The 27,694-nt window shown below is 45.2% G+C and overlaps 1 protein-coding gene across 2 annotated transcripts in view; it reads left to right on the top strand.

Annotated features, from left to right (window-relative positions):
- The window catches only part of PCIF1 (phosphorylated CTD interacting factor 1), a 400,121-nt gene extending 373,231 nt beyond the window's left edge, over positions 1-26,890 (top strand). For both annotated transcript variants that reach the window (XM_069651242.1, XM_069651241.1), the window contains 2 exons: positions 23,863-24,038; positions 24,929-26,890. In XM_069651242.1, the coding sequence (XP_069507343.1) occupies positions 23,863-24,038; positions 24,929-25,175 (423 nt within the window). In that variant the 3' untranslated portion in view covers positions 25,176-26,890. The remainder of the gene's footprint in view (positions 1-23,862; positions 24,039-24,928) is intronic.
- The last annotated feature ends 804 nt before the right edge of the window (positions 26,891-27,694 follow it).

Raw genomic sequence — 27,694 nt, forward strand, 5'->3', positions numbered from 1 at the left:
CTCGTTCCCCTTGGGGCGTGGCTACTTCCACCACCCTCCAGCGGGGTGTTCCTATTAGGAATATTTGTGATGGCGCTACTTGGGCTTCAATACATACATTTGTAAAACATTATTCCCTCGATACAATCCATGGTCCGGATATGGCCTTTGGGAAGGCGCTTCTTTATTCCGCAATCTAATTGGGTATTCTAAATTCTTTTCCCTCCTCCATTTGGTACTGCTTTGGGAGTCTGTCAAAGATGTGGAATGTGTTGGAGGATACAATCCATTCGAAGAACAAGTAACTTACCAACTGGTAACGTTCTTTCGACTGGATGTTCTTCCAACGCATTCCACATCGCCCTCCCAGACTGCCCCTCAGGAGAATGTCCTATGCGATTGCAGCTTCCGCAAGGCTAAATGCAGTCCAGCAGGCATCGAAATGGTGTCGCACGTTCTGGGGGAAAAACGCAAACTGAGGCTGCGGGTGCCGTGCATCCTATTTATAACATCCTGTGACGTTGTCCTCGACGGAGGCCCCCGACGGACATGGACCTGACGCCATCGACGCAGGACGCCCTCTGCCGAAAAAGTTTCCAAAGTGCACAGCTGTGGACATTACATGTCAAAGATGTGGAATGGTTTGGAGGAACATCCAGTCGAAAGAATGTTACCAGTTGGTAAGTAACTTGTTCTTCTGCTACAATAACTTTAGACACTGGAAGAAATCCGCAGAAACTCTTCATAATCCGCTGTTTGTCTAGTTCTCTCCAAACTGTCCCTAGCTAGGGTTGCTTTTTTGGACGTAAAAGACTTGCCAGGAAACAGTCTCTAGAACCTTGAACTAAGCTCATGTTGCACTAACCACTTATTGTCCGTTTAACCTGTTGAAAACCGCATGACTGTGCAATTACCGATAATACGATAACCTTGTCTTTCTCTTTTCTAACGTTGGTACAAATGTAACCGTGAGCAAATACAAAAGTGCAGTGCCCTTTGAAGTGTATTATCTAGTATTCCTGAGTGTTCTATTGTAAATGTCTGCAGTATTTAAAGTGATTCTGGTGTAAATATAATAAATACACTTATATTTATATAAAAGATGTATGTGCTTCTTTGTTGTGCCTGTCTAGCTAAGATTCAGTTTACTTACCTATAGCTCACATCTTCCTCTTAAGATAAGCCTGACTGCTCTGCCACAATACCAAGGTCCTGAGCTAGTACAGAGCTAGTACAGACTGATGCTAAGAAATGGGGATCTACAAACAACGGGGATAGCTTACTAAAGTCTTACTACCAATAGGACTATAGGGAACCTCCTCCAACAGCGGGTATGGAACTACACAACCTCGGCTATCCGTAGTCCTTTGTAGCCCTGAATATATCTGCTAATATTGACAAAACGGTGGGGAATAAAATGCTTTCCTGCTCCCCCAGTCCCTGAACAAGTGCCCCCTCATCTGTGCCAGTTCCTCCAATCCCCAGGTGGCCTCATCACCACCCCTCTCCCGTTCCCCCCACTACACACTCTGTTTCTGTGACAGTGGGCTTTGAGATGTCGGCTATTCGAGACTACAGAAAGTTTTGTGTTGCAAACACAGTTCCTGTACCCCCTCCAAATTTCACTTGGTGCCCTCTAACGCGCCCCCACCCCCAGCCTGATGGCATTTGCATGTTTTTGACCTGCAAATAGATTGTTGACTGTGTTTCATTTTCCCATATCCTTGGCTCTAGCCACCAATATCTCTCGCATCGAGAGAAAAACAAGATGGCGAGTGTTTCATTTTTTTTAAAACACTGTTTTGGGTGAATCCCTGAGATATAGCTATCTATTTTTGAGAAGGGGCCACCCCCTTTGCTGTGAAATATTAAATAACTATTGCACAGAATTACCCCAAACCACGCATGGATCGTGAGTCAATGCTTTGTGACCAAGTTGTTTCAGACCTGGTACAAATCCATCCAGCGGTTTGGGCTGTGCGCCTTGGAAAAATGTATCTTGTTTGTCTATGGGAAAAGGAATGGGAAGTAGGCTGCACTTTTGGGGGGAAAAATGTTTTTGTCTTAATGTGAGAAACCTGAAGGTGTCTCCCTGACCAGTCCACGGGGATATGTCATCCAGGTGGCCAGGACACAGCCATTGCTATTGGATCCAGTTCCTGGGGATGGACTAGTGAGGGAAGATCACATGGTTTAGGGGGGTTCTTCGGGTAGTGGAAGTGGGACACCAGGTGAGGCGTGGTATTCCCCCTTCTTGTAACTCCTTTTTCCTGACCTACCCTGTAGGATACTCAAACGCTCTCTCTCACCCTTCCTACACGAACATTCTCCAACACCACAGAAGACTATGGACAAACACCAAAGCCGTTTACCAGACATGTCCCAACATCAGGGTCAGGCAATTGACCAGGATCACACACACATGACGGCCCTTTCTTTTCCCCGCAGGGATAAAAGGTGGAGCACATGAGCACGGCAGACTGCACGACGAGACAGCTACCCAAGCACAGCAGTTCAGGAGGAGGAGAAAATCAGCGAATATCGAAAGGCTGACGAGGAGAGAAGCAACCATGGCCTTTCCAACCCAGACTCGGGAGACCTCCGCAGAAGGAACCGTAAGACTGTGGACAATAGCTCAAATGTGTTGCAGATTTCAACGGTATACAGAGCGTTTCTACGCTGATAAGTGGCACTGAGCTAGTCGCCTGCTACCTTGACTCCAGATACAAGGAAAGCCAAGCGGTTCATCACAGCCAGTGAGTCGAGGGAAGAACCAATAAGAAACTGAACTGTGTTGAATGAAAGACACAAATGGCACATTTCCCAGAGAACTGTACATTTTTTGGGGAAGACAAGCTGCAGAGGGAATCGGCACCATGTGGGTGGTCACTCAAGAGACTCTAAGTCTTTGACTGACAAACTGTTGAGAAATCAAGAAGTGAATCATGCATCAAGTGTAGAAGGAAAATAACTTTGAAGTGGTAAGAGTGAACCCGAAGGAGGGATGCCACTAAAGAGGGACAAAATCTAAAGTCCCAAGAAACAGTGTGTTGACGAAAGTGAACACGGCAGAGGGGAGTCCACGAGAAACTTTAAAAAGACATTTTCAAAAACCCAGAGGGAACCCGACAGCAGGGAGGCTAACGTTCGAAAAGGATCTAAGCCCAGAAGAGGGAGATCCCTAGGTGAGAAGCCATCACCCCAACGACGCGTAAAAGCAATCGAGAATTTACTTTAAAGTATCAGCCTCCTTGCTTGTATTCAAGAGGAGTCTGAGCCCAGAAGAGGGGGACCCAGGGGTGAAGAATCATCCCCTCAAGTGTAAAAGGAAAATAACATTTTGCTTTTTTTAGTTTTGGAACGTATCCGGCCCTCAGAAGCATGAAAATTAAACCCCCGAAGGTTCTGATATCCATAAGAACTGTTTTGGGATTTAAGCCCGGAAGAGGGGGTGGTCCAAGGGTGAAGAGGCATCGCCCACCGAACATTTGAAAGGAACTTTTTGTTTGTTATTCTGGAGCCTATAAAGTCCTCAGGGGCAAGAGACATTTTGTAGACTTAACAACTGACGGCCCTGTTACCTGAAGCAGAAAAATCGTCTCGTGCTGGGGTAGCTCGAGCGTATGCTGTGCTCAAAAGTCCTACCTTGTCCTGTGCTCAAAATGTGGGGAAGGGAGACCCCCTCACCCCTTGTGCATCACATCCTGACCTATTATTTGGGAACAATTCTCTCTTTTTTGTGACTCCTATCCCACACTCTTTTTGGTATTTCGTTGTAAGGATTGGAAATAGTTTTTTTGGTTGTTTTTGGTTTTTTAGTATAGGCCCTTTTATTTTGACTAGACGCCACTAGGACTGCCTTATTTTGATTTGATTGTCATAGCGTGTTCCCATCTTAGATTTCTTAGATATTTGCATTGCAACAAACTGCACCACGCCTGGGTGAGGCGTCAGGTTGGGAGAAAGCAGAGAAGGTCTCATTATGCAGCAGCACACAGCAGCATACCAACTCTCTTTCCATTCCCCCATCCCACCCAACGTCTGCTGTGGAGTATGTCAGCCAGCCAGCCACCAGTGCCCATTCTCAGTGCAATTTACTTCAGCGTATCAAGCGATAAGCGAATCAGAACAGCAACCTACAGGTTCATTGATTTCCAACAATTGATGAGTGTTAACATGTCTGTCTACAGAACCAGTGCCTTCTTGCCATTTCCAAAAATACTGCTACTTTCAACCATTCTTGATGCACACTCTTTTCTTTCACATATGTATATCACCCCGATTATTCTGTAATATTGTGGCCCTATTCATGTGTACTGAAGTAGAACCTGTCCCCTGAAGGTCATCAGTGAAATCGAAGTCAAAAACTAACATAATTTCATCCAACACTCAACCTCTTGCTTTCCATTCATTTAACATACTCTCTCTCACCCATCCATCCTTCACCCTCATTCACAGTCCAGCCAACGCTCACTCAATGTCACACACAAATCTATCGATTCCTCCAGCACTCACCCTCACTTTCACTAATCCATTCATCCATGCATCCAGCACTGGCCCTGTGGCCCACTCAGTCACCATCCATCCAGCACACACCAATGCATCCATCACACAGCCACTCACCCACCAATCCATGATTCTATCATTCTCTCACTTAACATTACTTTCACCCATCTGTCAACCTTCCAATTCACCCCTCGCTCACTAATCCATGTATTCATCCATTAAGCACTCGCCCTCTTACTTACAATCCATTTGTCACTCGTCCTCTCATGCTCTTACAAATCAATCCATCAATACATTCATACATCCTTCCCTCGTCCTCTCACCACACAACTTCTTGCAGCTCTGAAAAATGCAGTTTCAGATCCTGCCTCTTTACAAATATATCTTCGGGCACACGTTACATTGTCGGCTTTGATTTGCACATTGAATCGAATGGCAAGCAACTTTTCATATCCACCATAACATGAGGCTACCAACAGCGAACAGGCACCTGTGCCTACAATCAGCATATTTTAGACATCGCCCAATAACTACAGGGTAATCCGTACATGTTCTGTGCATGCAGGGATCTCTGTGTATGCTTTGGACAGGCTCACTGCATGTTTTTGGCACCTGGAGGTTAAATGCATGGTTAGGAAAGCTGGCGTCTCAAAATAATTTCCAGTAATAAGTTTCACTCTTGATTGAAGTGTTTGAAACCCACTAATGCAGACCATAAACCAGTAACTTGGGCTTACTCTTCACTTACGATAACTATCACCCCAACTTGCACCCCACAACTAGGGCCGCCCAGGTGGGCACCTCTGTTAGGTAAGAATTGGTGCAGTCCAACTGGTGAGGAATACACAAGACTTATCTGCCTGGTATTAGGTAACCCACCTTTTAATATACGCCTGTACTGAACAAGTTGGTAGTGTTACTGAGCAGCCAGACTTATCTTAAGAGGGTTAATGTGAGCTGTAGAGCTGTACAATTGAAATCAGTAAGTACAAGTAACACTTACCCACTTAGTTATATATACATATTTATTTATAATATACACAAGGTTTAAAAAAGCATTCTTTAAAAAGCGTTATCCACTAGTAACATTCAATCAAAGTTTGGATTCAGTTTGTAAAGTACAATAACAGTAGCAGCTACATACTTTATGCCAACACATTTTCCAGCACACTGATGTGACTTCAGTTAAGGTCAGTATTGCAATTATTTTCAGTTACCATTCAGTTATTGAGTTGTAAGAAAAGGAAAGGTTACAATAAGACTGAGAACATACTTTCAACAGTTTGTAAAAGAATTACAATCTCCTAAAGTGAGGCAGGTACACTTTTATCCCGGCAATAATAGTAATCACATTTATAACCTATGAGGGAATAAGTATTGGCAGTCAGTAGGTTCAGTGGAGTGCCTTTAGGGAGCTAAAACAGCCAAAGTCAATGGACAAAGTCAATAGTTCTGATGCACTTCTTAGATAAAGTCTTGAAAGTTCAGAGGAAATCACAGTAACTCAAGTGAGCTAATATGTAGAGAGCACATGCTGTTAGGCCAGTGTAGGTTTAGTTGGTATCAACTCTAAAGTGAAAAAAAGCACTGTGCTGGATAGGAAGCACAATTTATGGGTAAAAGGTGAAAACCCCAAGCCCCACAGTACCTGTGATTCGAAGAAAAATGTTCCAGCTGGATTCCTCCTTGCTACAGCTTGGCAGACCCTTGTTCCTGGACCTTGGTTGTGGTGACAAAAGGATGGATGCCTGGCAGGCTCCTGCAGCAGTACTCTGGAGAGGGACTCCTCAGCTACAGATTTCTTTTGTTTCAGCAGCACTTCAGTGTTTTGGCGCCTTTTGCTCAGCGTCAATGAAGAACGAATATCTCTGGTTGGAAGAAGTTTGTTCCCTCGTTCCTGGACTCTGGTGAGGGGACTTTGGATCAAGATTGCCTGTCTCTGTAGGGTCCTCGGGATGCCCATGAAGATTTGTCCAGTTTCGAACTTCGCAGGACGATGCACTTGTCAATGGTCACAGGAGCCCTGGCATTGGACTTCTGCAGCTCTGGTGAGGCACAGCAAGTCAGAGGTAGCGCCAAATGGAAGCTTGTCTTGAGGCTCGTTGGTCCCCCCAGCCCAAGGGAGGAAGTTATCCTTTATGGGTCTTCCCAGTCCGTATGAAAACAGGCCAGCACAGATGCAGGACTTCACTGAGCACTTTGCGGTCCGGGAGGTTGCTGCTGGCGCCTTGTCATGTCTTCTTCTTTGGATGTTCCTCTGCAGTGGTCGACTCTGTCTGTAGTGCCAAAAACCTTGCTTTTATGCAAATATATATTTCTGATGTTTGTTAATCTGCTTAGAATCACATGCTGTGCATAGGTCCGACATCCAGTGGTCACTGCGGAGTATTGCATTTTGTTTTTCGTAGTCGAAAAGGGACGTCGACAAGGCGTGTCTGTAACACTATCCCTATAGTGAAGTGCGTTGTACCCATAATCCCTCACGCGTCGAGGTCCCTCAGATTGTTTTTTTCCGCCCAGCTTCTGGTCGCCTTACGCGGAGCTCCTAGAGAGACATTGCAAATACCTACTATCAGACCTCGGTCCTTAATTATACTTATTATATTGTTAAAGATCCCTCCCCTCGACGTTAGCTGTGAAGCTGTTTCTCCGCCGAGCAAGTTTTCGACGGAGGGGAAGAGACGGAGGAGATCCTTCGGCGCTGCCGAACACGTGGCCTGGCCTCGCCGGCCAACATACAGTAGGGAGAGTGGGGGTTCGAACTTTTATCTTCTCTTTGAGAATGTCTTTCTTTCTCCCCTATCTTTCCCTTGGGGTTGTTATCACCAGTTATTATTGCCTCAGCTATGGATAGGACACCTTTTAAGTTTTGCCCACGCTGTAGGGGCAAATACACTTGGAAGGACAAACACAAGCTCTGTAATCGTTGCTTGCCCCTCGATCATAAGGAGGACAGCTGTGCGGCCTGTAAGCTCTTGAAACCAAGAACTCTTAAAGAACGCAAAGTTAAGAGGTGGGCGGACTACGCTATGTCGAAGTCAGTTTCCTCACCCGCCGCCGCTGTTACAGAAAGTGACGAGGAGGGTGATAACTCGACGTCCGTTACGGAAGTCATTAACCCCCAGAAGGAGCGCTCGCGCTCCTCGACGTCCGTCCCCGGCCCCGACGGGCTCGCCTCACGCCCTGCTCATGGGGATGGACACCCCGGCGACAGGGACGCACACAGACCCCATAGGCCTAAGCACACAACCCACGGCTCTTCTTCGTCGAAGACGAAGGATCCATCAGCACCGAAGGGGACGCAGGGCACTCCGGCGTCTACCTCAGACCGTAAGGGTCTCAAGCCCCACCCGCAAACGCAGTCGCGACCAGCGATTGGGCTTTCATCAAACACGGGCGCTACCCCAAAATCATCCGACGTAACGCTCCATAGAGCGGCCGTCGAGGAACAACGCGTAACGCAGGCAACGTCGACACTAGAGTCCTCTACTGACAAACTCGTTGTCGAGAGCCTGGCGAGAATTGTTTCCGAAGACACACTTAAGCGGACGAAGAAACAAACGTCGAATACCGCACAAAAAGCTATAGAAACGCCGAAAAAGCATAAGAGTAGCCAGGAACTGCCCCTTTCATCTAAGGGCACTTCGGAACTACCGGAGGGCTTTTCAGATGGCGACGGAAACCTTTCTTCAACGTTGTGGGAGCGTTCTAAGCGTTTGGAAGGTGAAAACACTGATTTCCCCCCTCTAGACTATTCAGGGGTCCCCCTTGAGATCCTTGAAAGACTCCATTCTTGTATGGAGAAAATGGAAAGGTTTTTGGGAAACCAAAACCCACCCACACCCAAAAGACTAAGGCTGTTTCCCCCTTCTACAGACGTATATGACCTCACTGAAGAGGAGCAATACCTCCAGGAAGATGAATGTTTGGGTGGAGAGGAAGAACATGAGGAAGAGGGGTTTGAAGAAGATCCTTACACTAGTGCAGGAGCTTTCGAAGAAGATACAGCTACCTCGCAGCCTTGGCAATCCCCATCAGTGCACTCACACCCTGATGTCTTTCACCCTTCTCCTCCCAAGGATTCACCTATTGGAAACACCTCTCCCATAGATGACCAACCTTCACTAAAGGCTCTATTGCGCAAGGCAGCAGCGCATTTTGAAATAGACACAGGGGAGACTCTTCCTGACATAGACTTTGTAGAGAAAGTTATTAAAGAAAAAGCCCCTGTTAGTCAGTCTATTCCGCTCCTGGCTTCTATAAAGAGAAGAATAACTCCTTCCCTTTCCAATCCTGCCTTAGTCAGAGGGGTCAACCCTCGGATAGAAAAGCTCTTCAGCCCTTCGCCCTCTGACCCGTTGTACATCAGAGGCCATTCTATTCCGGACTCCCTCGTAGTTACTAATACAAGGAAAAGAGCAGGCGTACCACTATCCACTAGTGAGGCACCACCTGACAAAGAGGGCAAAAAGCTCTACGCACTTGGGAAGAGAATCACGACGTCCGCCGCCTTTTCAACTAGGATTGCAAATAACAATTCCCTACTAGCTAGCTACGCAGATGCACAGTGGAGCAAGCTGCGCAGCGAAGCAGAGGACGCACCAGAACCCCTGCGTTCACGCCTGTTAGCTACAATCTCAGAGGGAACTCTTGTAAACCAGGGCATCGTAAAGAACTCCTTAGATGCCGCAGAGATGGCTGGCCGTTCCCTGGTTCAGGGAACACTTCTCAAACGCCATGTCTGGCTGCGCAATTCGGGATTTAAGCCGGAAACCCAGCCTTCCCTGATAAATAAGCCCATAGAAGAAACACATCTGTTTGGGAAAGCAGTTGATGAGGCCCTAGAACATGCGAAGAAAGAGTTTGATACCATCAAAACTCTTGACCAAATTTCTAGGCCCCCTAACAGACGCGGCTATGGCAATAGACGCTCCTTTCGTGGCCAACGCAAGCAGCAAAACCAACAGCAATTTTACTCTGCTACCAACTGGCCCTCTAACCAGGGTAACAACACCCAGTTCAGTCAAAGAGGCCAACGCCGTGGCAGGGGAAGAGGTCGCGGCTCCAGCCCCAAAGGTTCCACGCCCAATACCAACAAATGACCCGAAGATTCGGGTCCCCTCCCATGCATCACCGGTCGGGGGCCGGCTAACATTGTTCCTTTCAGCATGGGAGGGAATATCGTCAGACCGCTGGGTATTATCCACCATAGCCCACGGATACTGCATCGAATTCAACGGTTCCCCGAAGTACAGACCCCCACGGAACCGACGCATGACACCGGAACACCTCACCATTCTTCTACAAGAAGTAGAAGAGCTACTGAAAAAAGAAGCTATAGAGGCTGTCCCCCTATCTCAGGTAACAGAGGTATTTATTCAGTGTACTTCCTTGTACCCAAAAAGGACTTAACCATGCGCCCTGTATTAGATCTGCGCCCAGCGAACAAGTTTGTCAAACCCCAAAAGTTTCGTATGGTGACCTTGCAGGAAGTAATCCCACTGTTATCACAGGGGGATTACATGACAACACTGGACATGAAAGATGCATACTTTCATATTTTAATGTTGCCAGCGCACAGAAAATACCTCAGGTTCAAGATAGAGAACAAACACTACCAGTTCAGAGTACTACCCTTCGGGATAGCATCTGCACCAAGGGTATTCACGAAAGTACTGGCAGTGGCAGCGGCCCACCTGCGCAGGTTATCCATCCCGGTATACCCTTACCTCGACGACTGGCTCATAACAGGGGATTCTTACGAAACATGCTTCTCCAATACCCAAAAGACTGTAGACCTTTTGTTCCAACTGGGCTTCTCCATCAACGAAAAGAAGTCCAGCTTAGACCCCAGCCAAATCAAACAATTCCTAGGTGCTCTAATTCAAACAAAGGACGGCCTCGTCTTCCCCTCCAACGAGAGAGTCCAAAACATGCTGTTTCAGATCCCCCATTATGTGGCAGGTCGAGAGGTGACGGTACGCAAAGCAATGCGCTTGCTAGGAATGATGGCGTCATGTATTTATTTGGTACCTCACGCGCGCCTGCGCCCAATGCAAGAGTGGCTCAACAGCCAGTGGTGTCAGGCCAGCGGACAATGGGACGATCTAGTGGTGGTCTCGCAGGCCTTGGTTCTCTCACTACGGTGGTGGACAAAAGAAAACCTGTTATTAGGGAAAACTTTTGCCGCAGTGGAAGCCACTCTAACCACAGACGCATCCCTTACAGGATGGGGGGCTCACCTATCCCATCACCCTGCTCACGGAGCGTGGACTCCGAGCTTAGCATCCAAGCATGTAAACCTGCTGGAACTACTAGCGGTGTTCAAAGCACTGAAAGCCTTTCAGGAACACCTACAAGGAAAGACAGTGATGGTCCTCACAGACAGCACCACAGCCATGTACTACCTCAACAAGCAAGGGGGCACTCACTCTCCAGGACTGTCCAGGCTGTCCCAGAACATCTGGAAGTGGGCTCTCAAACACAACATGTTCCTACTATCACAACATGTACCAGGGGAACTCAATCTGCTAGCAGACGAACTCAGCAGAGACTTCCCCCTGCCCGTAGAGTACGAATGGCGATTACAAGAAGACATCGTCTTCGACGTCTTCACACAGTGGGGTTTCCCAGAAATAGACCTGTTTGCAACTCTGGAAAACTCTCAATGCCAAGATTACGCCTCCAGGTACCCCCAGAACCAGTCCAAGGGGAACGGTCTATCGATTCCATGGTCAAGGAAATTTGTTTACGCTTTTCCCCCGACTCCCCTTCTCACCAAGATAGTGCACAAGATGCACCAGGAACAAGTTACCATGATACTGGTGGCCCCTATGTGGGCCCGACAGCCAAGGTTCGCTCACTTGTTGATGTCTCTATCTCCTCCAGTGAAACTGCCCTGCCCGTACAACATGCTGTCACAAGACAGGGGCAGGACACTGCACCCATGCCCTCAGACCATGAACTTAGCAGCCTGGCTCCTGAGGTCATAGAATTTGGACATTTACAACTTCCACAGAGGTGCATGGACATCCTCAGAGAGGCCAGAAAGCCTAACACTCGTCACTGCTATTCTAGCAAATGGAAAAGATTTGTCATCTGGTGTAGAGGGAAGAGTATCGACCCCGTTGACTGCTCTCCCACACAAATTATTCTGTACCTGACCCATTTACTGGACTCGGGTCTAGTATTCAATTCTATTAAAGTACACCTGGCAGCGCTTTCTGCTTACACCACTTCACAACTCAAAGTATCGTGGTGGAAGATCCCAGTAATCAAAGCCTTCATGGAAGGGGTAAAGAGAATACACCCTCCAATAGCAAACCCAGCTCCCGGCTGGGATCTAAATGTGGTACTCACCAGGCTCATGGGGTCACCCTTTGAACCCATGCACAAGGCAACTCTTAAAGATCTCACTCTTAAGACTGCTTTCCTAATAGCTATTACCTCCATTAGGAGAGTAAGTGAACTACAGGCCCTTTCGGTTTTAGACCCCTTTGTAACAGTTCACAAGGATAAAGTGGTTCTACGCACACACCCAAGGTTCGCACCGAAATTCATCTCCAAATTCCATGTCAACCAGTCTATAGAACTACCAACGTTCTTTCAAAATCCTTCAAATCTAGGAGAAAAAAGCCTGCATACACTTGATGTGCGCAGAGCTGTCATGTTTTACATGGAAAGAACTAGTCCACTGAGAAAGACTAATCAGTTCTTTGTCTCGGTGGCAGCAGGAAGAGAAGGAGATGCAGTTTCAAAATCCACTATATCTAGATAGATTGTACAATGCATCACTCTCTGTTACACTCTTGCTAAGAGAGAACTACCCTTCAAGCAAAGAGCACACTCTACTCGAGGCACTAGGGCATCCATAGCATTCATTGCAAATGTTCCCCTTGAGTCCATCTGCAAAGCGGCAACCTGGAGTTCTGTACACACCTTTACAAAACACTACTGTCTAGTTGCCCACTCTAGATCTGATTCCCAGGTGGGACAAGCAGTATTAAGACATCTTTTCTCTACTGTTCCTTCTCACAACCCACCTCCAACTCCGGGTACTGCTCGCTAGTCTATGCACAGCATGTGATTCTAAGCAGATTAACAAACATCAGAAGACAATGCATTACTTACCGTAAAAGCATTTCTGATGGTTGTATCTGCTTAGATTCACATGCGCCCACCCTTCCTCCCCGCTCGGATGAAAGGAACATAGACATCCTTTTCTATATCTCTTTTCTGTACTCACGTCTAGAAGGCTCCCTCAGGGCAGAAAAATACAAACAGAGGGACCTCGACGCGTGAGGGATTATTGGTACAACGCACGTCACTATAGGGATAGTGTTACAGACACGCCTTGTCGACGTCCCCTTTTCGACTACGAAAAACAAAATGCAATACTCTGCAGTGACCACTGGATGTCGGACCTATGCACAGCATGTGAATCTAAGCAGATACAACCATCAGAAATGCTTTTACGGTAAGTAAAAGTCGTAAGAAACTCGTATCTAGAAATAGATAAGAATTTATTTTTTAAAAAAGACATGACATAACAGCAAACAAAAGCAGACAGAGGCAGGACGCCATGGGGGAATCCTGGAACGACGCGGTCAATGTTGATCAAAAAAGCAGCAATAGTCCTACCACTGTTTCAGCCACTTGCAAAATGTGGTACCATAGACAGAAACTGTGGCGCCCATCTTATAAGATGTCAGGTATAATTACTGTAAATGGAACAGCTGGTCAAGGAAAAATAAAGCAAGATACAGCTCAAACACACAAGCAGCTTAATAAACTCCAAAGTAGGAAAAACAACATGACCAGAGAAAATGTTCGTAAAAATACCATGAAAATGTATCAAAAAAAATGTTCTATCAATTATGGCCAGCCACAACTTAACACGATGAAAATACATTGCAATGTGATTAAACATAAAGGCCCAAAGCAAAAATAGAGGACCCACAATATATTCCAGGAATAGCACTATAATACATGTAATACAGGCAAACAAAGAATTATATTAAAATCCCAAAAGTAAGGCATATATTAGCTGAGATACAGGACTAAGTGCATAATGCATGAAGAATACAAAGCATTAAATGTCACTGAGCATAAAGTGCTAATGCAGATGTAAACACACGGGCATACAGTGCAAGTGCAAAGGCATAAATACAATCATAGAAAAAGTACAACTACAACCATTTATCATAATAAAGTGCAAATGCATCTGTAAACACAGGTCCCCAATTAGCAAGATATAAAAAGAGGGGAAGCATACAGTATTATTAGACCTAAAGAGTTAACATAGAAGTATCAATAAAACTATTCTGTAAATGTAGCCATATAAGCATAAATTGCAAATGCAAATGTAGGATTGTAGCAGCACCAGAAATACATGCACAACAGTAATGCATAATAAAGTGTAAGTGCATTCATGTACAATAATCTCCTAGTCTGTAGTTCGAAAACTTTGGGAATAAGGTGTAAATGCAAGTGTGGCCAGTAAGTCATAGCATGGAATGCATGTATAATGATATATCGAGGATCCTAACAGTGTCTGATGCCAAAAAAGTGACAAAACGAACACAGATAATAAAGAGGGGCCAGAATGTTAGACTGCTGAAACAGAAGTAAAACAGTGAACAGTGTTTCCCAGATGTGAAGGAATAAGAAAAAAGCCATAGACCCACAAATGGGATCTATTGTCTAAGACAAGAAAAAAGGTTAAAAGTCAGTATTGGACCAGGAGGTGCCAAATTAAGCCACGTGAAAAAGGATTTTAATAGCTAAGATATAAGAGAGACAGTAATGAGGGAGGAGGCAGCTAGGTCAAGTACCCAAGAATGTATGTAACGCCTCATCAACCTTATGGCCATTCGGATGTTTCGTATCAAAGTCCAAAATGAACCTTGTTTCCAGTTGTCTAAGTCTAAGGGTTCGATTACCTCCTCTTTGGTGAATGGGAACATGAGACACAGCAAAGAACGTAAGCGAATGGAAATCATTATGTTCTTGTTTGAAATGTTTGGCCATCGGGTACATGGGGTCAAAGTTTTTGATGGCTCTAAGGTGCTGCAAGATTCTGAGTTTTAATTTGCATGTGGTACTGCCAATGTACCACCTCAGGCAAGGGCATAAGAGGACATACACAACAAATGCAGTCTCGCAATTGATGGAATGTCTAATCTCAAATTTGATGCCCGTGATCGGATACAAGAATGATTTCTGTACCCTAGCATGGGGGCAGGCCTTGCACTTAGAGCACTTTATAAACCCAGTAGGTGAACCCGATAGCCAAGTAGTCATAGGGGAACTCTTTCCTACGGGAGGCAAGTAACTAGACACCAACTTGTCCCTTAGCGAAGGTGGTTGCTTGTAAGTTAATACCAGACGTTTGGGAAAGGCAGGGCCCAGATCTTTATCCAATGTGAGAATACGCCAGTGTTTCAAAATAATTTTCCTAACATCTTGAGAGGCATTGTCAAATGTAACGATCAATCGAGGATCGTCAAGGTCAATATTTTTCTTTCTCCTCATACCATGTAACAGTGTTTCCCTTGAAAGTGCACGTGCTTTTAAAAAAGCCCCACTCAATGGTTCTTTTATCATAGCCTTGTTGCAAGAAATCAGCAGCGGCTGTAGCACAGCACCGGTCATACGCGACAACACCGGTGCAGTTGCGGTGGAAGCGAATTAACTCGCCGTATGGAATGCTTTTCTTGCAAGAATGCGGATGGCAGCCGTGCAAGGGAAGACCTGTATTGGATGGTTTTTTAAATAGTGACGTGTGCATACCCAGAATGTCGAGCTTTACAACAACATCCAAATACACTATTTCGGTAGAACTATGGCATTCAGTAAATCTCATATTCACATTATTGATATTGATGCTTTCAGCAAAAGATAGCACTCAATTTCAGTGCCCTTCCAAATTATAAAAACGTCGTCAATATACCGCCACCAGGAAATATTCTGCATAGCAAAACTCAACAAAAGTAAATCATATAAAAATGTTGCCTCCCACCACCCCATAGTTAAATTGGCATAGGACGGAGCGAATGTACTGCCCATGACCTCTGACTTGGGGATAGAAAGAGCCTTCAAACAAAAAAACATTATTAGTGAAACAGAACAATAACATGTCCAAAATCATAGTACTGTGTCTCAAGAAGTTAAGAGAACGTGTGTCCAAAAAGAATTTACATGTGGCCAGCCCAACAGTGTGGTTAATAGAAGTATAAAGAGCGACCACATCGAGTGTAGCCAAATTAATCCTTCCTCCCAAGGTATATCAGTAACATGTCTGCGGAAGGCTCTGGTATCCTGCAGGTAAGATGGTAAGACCGACAACAGTGGGAACAGAGTTTCATCGACGAATTGTGCCAGATGTTCAAGTAGGGAGCCACACAATGTCACAATAGGCCTACCGGGGCGATGAATAAGAGACTTATGAGTCTTCGGCAGAAAATATATAGTTGGAATCGTGTGGCTGGACGGAACAAGGAACTTGGCCAATTCGTCCTCGATCAGACCTTGTTCAGCCCACTTAGTACAAAGAGAGGTAAGTTTGCAAAGTATTTGGCCAAACGGGTTTTCAGTCAGTTTAGTGTAACAGCGGTCACGAAGTTGACCGTTAGCTTCAGCGACATAATTCACCCTATCTTGAATGACTATGTTGGAGCCGTTGTCGGCCGGTTTGATGACAATACTAGTTACATTTTGTAGTTCGCTTAACGCTGAGTGTTGTGAGATGGTCAGATTCTGTTTAAAATCAAAGGATTTCCTGCACAGTTTACGTAAGTCATTAACACACAGATCATGAAAGGCTTCAATACAGCCTCCCACTGCAAACTGAGGTTTAATCTAGATTTATTTTTAAGTTTAGTGCGAATGTCCCAATTGGTACCAATATCAAATTCACAGGGATCAAAGGCAGATGGATCAGAAGACTCGTCAGCAATTCAGGCCAGGTCAACCAATGCAGGGATATCGGAAATACAGAGGTCAGTGCGGCCAGTGCGTGGTATGGAAGGCTTAACCACTGATGGATTGATGGAAAATAATTTTTTGAGTCTGATCTTGCGTAGGAATTTATTAAATTCCAAGCGTGACTGAACATAATAAAAGGTCATGGTGGGGCAAAAGTTAAGGCCCAGTGAAAGTAGTGAAGACTGTGGCCCCGTAAGCACATGCAAAGACATATTAGTAATTTGATACATTTTCATGGCTCCAGTGGTTGTTTTACTCCAGAGCGCACTGATCTGCTCTGTTGATGTGCATCGGAGCCGCTTCCCACAATGGCCTTGACGGATTTTTGTCCCTTCTGTGATCTCTGACCGCTTCCCCTTCCTCTGCTTCTGCGGCGACGTCTTACCCTCTTTTGATTTTTACCATCCTGGCACAAGATTCTCATTTCGTCTAAAAGATTCCGTTTGACTAAAGGCTCAGCCATTTCTGAAATGGAGGCATCCTACTCTGAAGAAATAGCATCCGCATCACCCACTTGAGTAGGTAATTGTTGTACAACAGGAATATTTCGAAGAGAGTCAAACCGTCTTGCAAAAGTAAAAATGCGCCCCGACTCATAGTCTACTTTGTCTCTAATGAATTTCCTGTGCTTGTGCGGTTTTATTTCTTCCTCGTAGGATAATACGCTTTCTTCAATTTTGATCTGTAATTTCTTACCCTCCTCTGTACTTGGGACATTGGTGAGTTCAAATTCAATCAGCTCTAACTGTTGGAGCGCAGTGGCACGATCTGATTTAGCATATTTAACAAGAATTTTCAGGAATTGTGCAGAGCAATCCTTGCTGGCTCCACCCCATTCTTCCAACATGCATGGATCCTGATCCTCGAACAATGGTGTAGTCCTAATACGTAAGTCATGAGGCACACGACCAAAATCAAGATAGTTCTGGAGTGAGTGCTCTTCCCACCATTTATAAATCTCCCTCTTGCGAAGCTTTTCCATTTCACAAAGCAAAGTTAATTCAGTGCTAATAATAACAGCATTTTGTTTTCGCTCCAATGCTCATTGGAGCCGGTGGAACATCATGTTGTTCATTGAACAAATCCCTGGCCTGAAGTAGCCGGGCTGCCACCCAGGCGTCCTGCATGTATGCGCGTGCTGATGTCAGAAAAAGAAATAATGTATATATATCTCTCTTGGTGGGAACTGAGAGTGACCTCAAAGAAGCATGCCAGTCCGAGATGTAACAAGTATGGACCAGCGTTTCAGGGAGAATGGGAGAAGCCGGTGTGGAGAGAGAGTATATATATACATTTATTTTCTTCCCATTCATTCACAGTCTATGCTGTCAATCACACAGCAGGTGGCTGTCCTACTGGCCAATCAGGGCTGGCTTCATTCAGGCATACCTAGAGACAAAGGACAGGGATGTTTCGGGACCCTACCTCACTTTCTGCCTTTCCAGACACACTGGATCCTGGGCGGCTGTCAGGGCTGACGCCAACCAAAGGCAAAACAAACAAAGAGCTCAAACCAGTTTCAACTAATGGAGGAAAAGCCCAGAAGAATCTAAGAAACAGAAAATGTCGAAAAAATAAGGCTGGGTCCATTTTGAGAAAATGGACACCCATGGGTGCTGTACTGCAGCTGAGAGTTCAGCCTGAGGTAAAGATGCACACTGGTAGTAAAATTAAACCACTCCCACTACCTATTTAAAATAAGTTAGTGTAACAATAAATGTTACATGCGAAGTGGGATAGGACTTACTAAGGACTTATTAAGAAAACCCCCCCAGCACTCCATATGGGGTGGTGTGTGCTAGTCCCACAAAGTGAAAAGTAAGACCGGGACCATCTTACTCTTCTTGGGAATGGTAGTTCCCCCAAGAAAATGTATTTAAACATTTAAAGTTCAAGGGACCTGTTAGTGGCACTGCGCCTAGGGTGCTTTGTGTCACTATACATAAAGCAGGTGCCTATGGAGTTTGAAAGAATGTAAAGCAAGAAAATCCCAGTCAGAACAAACACATAAGGGAGTGAGAAAAGGGTCCCACTCACTCAGGAGGAAAAAATCATAAGCCCCAAGTCCAGCAAAAGAGCTGGGGGTGGTGTCTAAGGTTGAATGGAATTGGCACAGAAATGAAAAATTCCCCCTTACAACCTCCCCCTCTAGAGTTATAATTCCTGCTGCGCACCCTTTCAGCAACCAACCAGATATCGGGTCCACACCCAATGACCGCGACTAACCTGGACGAATAACTAGGAACACACTAGGTACAACCATCCACCTGCTACCATAATCAACAGGGAAGTCAGCCCTGACCTAGAGAGGAGGCGCGATGGGCCGACGAACCATAACCAAGAACATTGGTGGATACCATTAAGCGGCAACTGAAGACTCATACCAGAGGCTTCACCAGTATGACCGACTTGCTCACCTTCCCCCCCACTCCCCTTTCCTGCTCCTCCAACATAACCTTTGCCACTACACTTGACTAGGGGCTAGCCACACTACACATAAACGCACCAAAAATTAGTTTGACTCACCTTCTACCATCTCCCTGAGATCAGGGAACCAAACCTAGAGGGAACGTTCTGGCACGTAGTCCATAAATCTATCAACACTACACAAATGCACACAATAGATAGTCATACACCTAACAACCATTCATGACTCAGGACGCTTATGGATACAACTAACGAGTGCACACGACCACAGCCCCACCCTAAAATCACAGGAGACACAAACAAACACTAGAACACCTGAGGCAGAGTCCCCTATCCATACGGTTATAACACACAGGGCCTCCCGATCCACCTCCCACATGCAAAACCATTCTCAGACGCCAGTTACTCCTATCCTATCATCCTATCCCCATTTAGACACCCAGCCCTCTCTCTTGCAGAGCCACGCAAGTGCCTGGAGACTGCCTTTGGGTGGTAGCAGTGCACGGTATAAATCAACATAATATAAATGTTGAGAATGAGTTCCTATCAAAAACGTATTTGCAAGTTAAATGGGTGCTTGCAAATTTACATCGTCTAAATCGGATGCACTATTGCCAAAATGAAACAAACGTATTAATTCAAGTCAATATTTGGTGCCTTATGCTGACATTGTTGCTTTCATTTTGTAGGTTGTATAAGATGAATGTTTGAGTGTTTTTTTTATATTGTATGAAACATTGGCAAATTTAGAATTGTTTGCCAATATTGTGTATTATATCCTACAGAGCACAAGGGGAGCACATCGACTGGTAAATCTATGCACTGATATAGTCTGGAATGCTGCTCCTATTGCTCACAGATTGCTGGCCAAATGTATCCTATCTCATGCTCTCTCTCCGAACCACCATTTCCTTTTTTATTTATTTGTAACGCGCCGGAGCCTGCAGGCATAAGGGCACACAGAATACAAACAAAAGAAGAGAGGACTGGACAATGCTGAAGGATACCAGGTCACATTGGCAATTTTAGGCAAAGCACATTGGATCAAATTGTAGCTTCTGTGTGACTGCTCACTTCATTTATTGCCGGAAGTACAAAGTGAATTCACAGAGTTGGTCTTAAAGAGGTCAATGTTAAAAATCCTAGTTTAACCAGACAAGTAGAGAGCGGCACAGAGATTATTACAGGGTTTGCCCATGTTGACACCACCTTAATAATGTGCAGTTGCCACTATTGGCACCTGTTAAGAAAGCTGTTCTTTTTAGTGCTTTCCTCCCATAGCCTCCTATTGTCCACCCTTTCTTTTTGCTATTGTTTGATCTCTGACATGTCCTTTTGGAGGTGATTAAAGCCCTCAGATTTACTTCCCTTGCTTCATGCTCACTCTTATGGGGAAATTGATCAGGCCCTAAACCAGTACTATGAGACTGTCTCCCTTAGTGAATTTCTTCTATTTTTAATTCTGCACATATCACCTTAAAATTAAGTGCAGTAAGGATACTTTGTATCCTTATAACTTTCCCTTTTGCAACTTCGTGGTTACAAATGCAATGTGTCCCGGATGGGTTGTTGGCAGTGGATATTTTTCTACCGCCATGTTGCATGTGTGTAAAATCATCACCCTTTTTGTCCCTCGGCTAACTAAAATCATTGGTGATCTGGTTAAGGATCCAACTTGGGCTTTCCCTACAGTGGCAGGACTGAGAGTGGGACAAGGAGAGAACTGCAATTACAAATGGGTTGGAGTGGGCATCACCTAAAATTCAAAACATTTTATTTGTATATTGTACTTTCAGTTTTACAACACGATTAAACTTTACACAACATTGAGAACGTTTTTGTAAAAATCATACATATCTTAAAGTTTACTTTATGCCACAAACCATTTTCAGTAAAATTATATATAAATAAAATTGTCCATATTTAATTTCCTTGAATCAACTCAACGAGTCTTATAAGAGTTTAAATTGACACAAGGCTTTGCTTAGATGGTAAGGCAAAGATGTCCAAATCTGATTCCATAGTGAATGCCCTAGACTCCGTATACCACCATCTTTGTATCTTCCAAAGCAAAGGGAGGGTGGGGGAAACTGGGGACAGGCTCTGTCGCATCACACCCACAGAGGGTGCACAGCGACCGCCAGAGTGCCTTCTGTGCCCAAGATCACCAGGGTCTGACAGGGGGTGGGATGTGGGGGAGAAGAAGCCACAGTTGTGAAAGACTCTGGGACACTGATTTCCATGAGTGGCCGTGATGGGGGAGTTGTTAGGGGGCTAGTTGGGGCACTTCATTCCATGACAACCATTAAAATTCATCAGTGCAAGGACATTCATGATTGTGTCTTCTGGCGTGCCATTCTCCCATCATCTTTGGCAATGGGTGCATTTGCCTCTGCCACAGGCACTGCATTTTCTGGGCCGGACATGTCCACGTCCCAGGGTAGAGGAACATTTCTCTTAGGCATACATTGTGCAACATTGCACAAACAAGCACAATTTCGCCAGCTTTCTCTGGAGCGTACATCAGTGCTCCACTGGTATGTTTAAGGCAGCGGAAATGTGCCTTCAGGAGGCTGAAGATACACTCAATGCACACACAGAACCTGCTGTGAGCGTGGTTGTAGGCATTCTCTTGCAGTGTTTGTGGAGCGCACACAGGGGTCATTAGCCAGGGCGGTGGTGAGTATCCGGAGTCACCTGCATGGGTGAAGGCACAGGCATTAGTCAAGGTGTAAGGTGTGGGGGGTGGACTTGCACAATATCAGGTCAATGGACTACTTGTGCATGCAGAATGGCCTTCATTTCATGCCATGTGGCTATTCTATGTCTGCATGCAGTGTCACTCATGCCATGCATTGTTTGTGCTTCGCATGCACCCTGTTGCCTTGCAGCATATGTTATGTATGGTCTGTCGGTGACATGTGCAGTGGACATGGTGGCTGTCATGTAGCGGTGTATTTACACTGTGCATGTGGCATGCTGGGTGACCCATGGACCCTCCAAGGGCATCTGCTGGCAACAGGTGGACATTGTGAGCTGGCCGCACATGGTTGCATTGCCGTGGCACTGGCAGGGATGTTGTGCTGTGCTGCATTTTGGTCATTTGCCTGCATTGCTTTGGTGGGTGCATGTTGCATTGTGGTACCTGTAGTCATGTTTGTGTATTTGGTGGATCCTGTATGTGCACTACTGCTTCTACATGCAGATAACTCCGACATGGGCATGCTGCCTGGTCTGTACTGTGATGGTGCAGGAGGTTGTCAAGTGCATATTTGCATTCGCTTGTCATGCCATCCTTTGTTTGGTGATTCAACTCCCCCCCCTGCCCCTCAATTTGTTTTTGTTGGTTTTAGCGCTGGTTTTCGGCGCTAATACCACCGGACATGGACTTGTGATGCAGCTCTGTTTGCACCTTGTGTGGCCGGCTGTAATACAGTGAGTGGTATTTGCGCCTGCTCATGAACCTGCAGAGCAGTATTGGTGGCGCTAATTCCGTTACCGCCACTTTTAATGGCTGTGATGAGGCCCTGAGTATTTTAAACCATAAGGGCACATGATCATATAAACAAAATTCCAGATCTCGCAGTTGATAAAAAGTATCCACTTTTTACGAAGACCTCTATCCAACTCTACTATCACCTTGGTATATTGACAAATTTTACGTCGTCCACAAGGAAAGTGTCTTTGTATGTATTGGGACCCCATTTTTTGGTCAAGGTCATAGTTGTTGTATCTGATCTTCTTATGTGTTTGTCTTCTAGAGCATGTGTCGTTAGCATTGATCGTGAAAGCATTCAGCAGACGTTGGCATTCGTTGTGTTGAAAAAGAAAAAGCACTTCTGTCCTATTAAAAGGTGCACCTATGAGACAGTCATTATCTGGCTGAAGATTACTTGTGCACTTTTGCATTTTACCGCATAATGCACAAAAAAGTTCCATGGGCCTCATAACCAGTTTGGCGGTGTGGCAAACAAGTCACAGTAATTCCGTTGCCAGCACTTTTCCTGCACTGCCAAATTCCACATTTTGATGGTATTACCACCACCAAAATTCCCATTGACTGGTGGTACTTCTGCCAAAACCTCGAATTTGGTTGTGCGGGAAAAGTAGCAGCAACGTAATTACTGTCACTTGTTTCCTGCATTGCCAAACTTGTAATGAGGCCCATATTACCTTTTTATGGCATTATGTAGTAAAAATGCTGAAATGCATAAGCAAAATGCAAAAAAACACGTCAGTTTTCTATCTGCTGACACCAGCATATCCTGAGCACGTTGCATTTGTAACGACAAAGTTATATGAGTTCAAAGTATCGTAACTGCACTTCGTTGTAAGGTGATGTCTGCAGTTTCAAAAATTCCTGAAATCCTCTAATGGATACAGAGTCGCGCTGCCGTGATAATATTTTGTACTGGCCATGCACAAAGGAAGGGTCGTTTACCTCCAAAAAGTGAGGTCGGTAGTCAAAATAAAAAGAAATTGTGCCCCATAGAGGTGTATGGATATGGAAAGAAAGCTGCAATAAAAAAAAAAAACCTTAACAGCTTTGTTATTTTGTCTGCTAGAACGCAATGTCCTTCTTAAAAAGAAAAATAAATCTGCAGCCCTGTGTTCCCAGGTCCTGCCTCTCCTTGTAGTGACAGATGTTCAAAGCATGTGACATCAGAGGTTTACCCCTGTTGAACCATAATCGCAGTTAAGTAATGTAACCAATAATACACTGACTTCTGAATGATTTTCACCTTTACCCTGCCCACTCATTTTAAAATAGTACATTTTGGAACACCTTCTTACTGTTTTCATTTAACATAGATGATGGTCTCATTTAGCTTTTAGTGTACAGTGATTATGTTCCCCTCTGGTTTCATATCTCCACCATTCCCTTTGTTGGAATGGGAATGTACTTGACATCGTGTTTGCATTATGTGCTTAAGTGAATGCCTCCTTCTTGATCCCTGTAATCAGAAACTACTGGAGAGTTCTAAGGAGCCATTGTCGTTCATCATCTTCATTCCGGAGTGGCGGGATCCCCCAACGCCAGCCTTGACTCGTATGGAGGAAAGCAAGTTCAAGCGGCACCAGCTAGCACTGCCGGCCTTCGACCATGAGTACCGCAGTGGATCCCAGCATGTCTGCAAAAAGTATGCCGTTTTACGCTACCTTTCTTACCCTTGTGTGCCACCCCAAAAACACTGCCTTCCTTTGTGATGTTGCTCGCCACTTCATTTACTAGAAGTGTGATGCGTTTATGCAGGAGTCAAAAACCGGGATGGGAAGTTCTGTATGTCGCACCACAGCCTCTGATATTTAAGAATCCATCAAGATAGCTCAAAGGCCTATTTGCAGAGATTGTAGAAATATTTTAGCCATAAACATAGTAGGATGATAACAGACGAAGAAGTAGCAGAGGTTCATGGACGAAAATATGATAGTAGTGTTCACTCACAGATTAAGGGAAAGAAGACTTTGAGGTGGCCCAGGGAGGAAGAGGGTAGAGGAAGCCCAGAGGTAAGTGGCCCACGCATTGTATGTTTGGGGTTTCCCATTACAGCTTAATGGTAACCAAGTGGCTGAGCCCATCCGGGAGCAAGTGGAAGACCGTGAGGTACTCCAAGAATAAGCACATTCCGGTCCAGTGATGTATTAACAAAAATAAAAAGATTCCCTGGAGGAAATGGGTAGTTGAATGTGTTAAATTGAGCAGGCAGTGATGCCCCAGGGGGTGAATAAATCCGGTTGACAGTAATACCTGCTTGTTGATAGTTGCAGGTAATATCAGGGTTCTATATTCGGCTTGTGGAAAGAGAATTTCAAAGGCTATAGCAACATAGTTCAACATTTGTTGGTAGAAAAGCAAGTACAGGTTTTTCATAAGTGTAGGTAGCAGGAATCATGGGCGTAGGGAGAAAGTAGCATTAGAAGTGGGTGGCCTGGAAGTAGTGCATGAAGGCCCAGTGAAATGCAGAACATGCAGGAAATGTAAATGCCAGTGAATTCGGGTGCTACATGTCTGTCCTTTGTTTTTTTTCAGAGAGGAGATGTATTACAAAGCAGTACATAACACAGCAGTCATCTTCTTGCAGAATGAGCCTGGTTTCACCAAGTGGCCGCCAACTCCAGAGAAGCTACAGGAGCTTATATCCGCATACAAGCACTCTGGGCGCAACCTCGGCAACCCAAGCTCATCTTCGTTGTCCACATCAACTACAGGAACTGCCGACAAGGAACGTGAAACAGCCCCAGAAGAAGGCCCTGCCCAAGATGGACCTCCTAACTAATTGGCGTTTGTGTAGTTCTGAGTTTGTGCCGCAGGCGGCGTTCAGGATTACGCTCAAGCGTCAAAGTGTACAGACTGTAGAGTGAGATGAGGCCTCCTCATCAGGGTGATTTAGGATACTCCTTCTTTCATGCTAATGTGCATTGCTCCACTTGTACAGCATCCATGAATAGTGTAAACGGGGTGGGGCAGCGTGACCCCACTATTTGCTCCAGAATTGTTGAGATGTGGATAAGCACAGGGGATGTTGTAAGGGGTGTGATGACCTTTCCCTATTCACCCTTAATCTGGCTCTTCTTCAGAGGGAACTGGATGGTTCTGTTGTTGTTCAAGAGGAGACAAGGAAGTGGCTGTACATCATAGAGAAACAGTGGTGGAATAGGTGTCTGTCCGAGATGCCGCCCAAGTTCTAGTTCAGTCGAGCTGAGCCCTGGCCATGCCTTTTTGTTCTGTTTCTGTTGTACATAGTTGAAGTCTGTGTCAAGGGAGGATCATAATGTCAGTGATTTTTGTCAGTATGTAATTGTTGTTTCTTGGCCACCCAAGGATCAGCGCGCGTGTGTGTGTGTGTGTGTGTGTCTGTCTGTCTGTCTGTCTGTCTGTCTGTCTGTCAGTCATTGGGCGTGCTATGTGGCTGTGGAGAGGTTTGCTGCACTATGTAAAGGGCTCCACCATGGGCGTGTTTTTGTAAATGCTAAAGCGTTGGTTTACTCAACCCCCAAAAATCATCATGGATGTGTGTCAAAGCTGTGAAGAGGTTGCTGCAGGTCTGAATGGTTACATTTCGTTGATGTGGTGGTTTGGTGATTGTTAGAGCTGCATCATCAGCCATGGTTCATAGCTCTTGAGATGTTTGCACACCATCTTTTATTGCATGGTCGTCCTACGTTTTGTGGTTACATTTGAATGCATTTTATGACTGTGAAAGCGGGTTGAAGGCCTGATTTCTGACCACATTTATTTCACACAGTCTCTGACTTTTGGAGAAGTTCACAGACAACCTTTCAGATCTCAGTCACTGGATGTGTTCCGTGACGATACAGAGTTTTTTTACCTGCTCACTAGGCTCAGACACGTTTTGTGGTTGTGGAGTGAGTTGCCGACCATGCTACTTAGCATACGATTCACACATGTTGTGCAGCTGTAAAGTGAGTTACTGACCTTTTTCAAGAGCACAGTCATCAGAAATGTTTGGTTACAGTGGAGTGTTTTGTTGATCATCTTAATAGCATAGTCACAAGTCGTGCTTTGTGGCTATGGGGTAATTGATGACACTGTTCCAGAGCACAGGCATGTTCCGTTGCCGTAGAGGAGTTAGCTGACAACGTTTCAGAGTACAGCCGTCGGACCTATTTTGTAAATTGGAGAGATTTGCTCACCCCCTTTCATACCATAGACATCAGATGTGTTTTGTTTACTGAACCTCTTTCAGAACTCCGTCACTGGACGTGTTTTTGTGGCTGTCGCAGGTTTGCAGCCCATTTTTCAGAGCTTGGTCGAAAGACGGGTTCTGCTGTTTGTGATGTGTTTGCTGATCATCTTACAGAGCTTGGTCATCGGACTTTCATCACCGTAGAGGATGTTTTCTGACCGGCCTCCAGGGCTCTTTATTTAACCCTTCTTTGTTATGTTTTTTTTTAAAAAAAATTAATTTAAAATCAGTAAACCATTTTATTACTTGTATCAAAGGAAAGTAAAAGTATATTTTTGATTTCAGTTTCGTGGTTCTTAGAAACATTAAAACATTGTTGTTTTTTTAAAGAATTGATAACATGTTCTTACTTTGAAAAGAAGATGAATAGGTCACTGCTGGCGTCCTGGGAGAGGTGGTCTGAGTTTGCACCTGGAAGTGAGCGCTGCAATGTTCCCCTGCAAGAGAAGAGACTGCACTGGACAACCTGCAAGGAGCCGGCACAGGAGACTTGAAAGAGGAGCATGTACTGAGCACCAGTGAAAGAGGAAACTAAATGACTCACTTGCGAGAGGGGAGATTGCAGTGTGCAGCTGGGATAGAGGACACTGCTTGGCATCTGGCCATGGGAGGGATGAAACTGTGGGCACCAGGCAATGGCAACAGCATTGACCTCTGAAAGATTGCCACTTGATAGGGTACTGATGAGAGAAGACTATACAAGTCATGCAGGTGAGCAAAGATGCCACTCTGGACATGGGAGACAAGAGAAAGCTCTATGCAGTGGGAAGGGGGAGACGTCATCTGGTGAGGGAGCCTGCACAGAGTACCAGTTGGAGATGAAAGCACATTGGTCACCTGGGCGAGGAGCTGGCACTAGACTCCTATGAAGGTTGAGTCTGTGCTCGGCACCTTGTGTAAAGAGATTGCCCTTAGCATCTGGGAGCTTGAAAACTGCGTTGGCACTTGGGAGATGTTGAATTGATTATGAATCTGCAAGACGGGAGACAGTTGCTACCTCTGTATTGAGATGATTACACTCGCCATCGGACAGGCAGACAACTAAACTGGGCTCCTAAAAGCTAGATCACTAGGCACCCGGAGGAGGT

The sequence above is a fragment of the Ambystoma mexicanum genome, chromosome 3p (genome assembly GCF_040938575.1).
Source record: "Ambystoma mexicanum isolate Mex_15411 chromosome 3p, UKY_AmexF1_1, whole genome shotgun sequence".
In the NCBI taxonomy this organism is placed as follows: Eukaryota; Metazoa; Chordata; class Amphibia; order Caudata; family Ambystomatidae; genus Ambystoma; species Ambystoma mexicanum.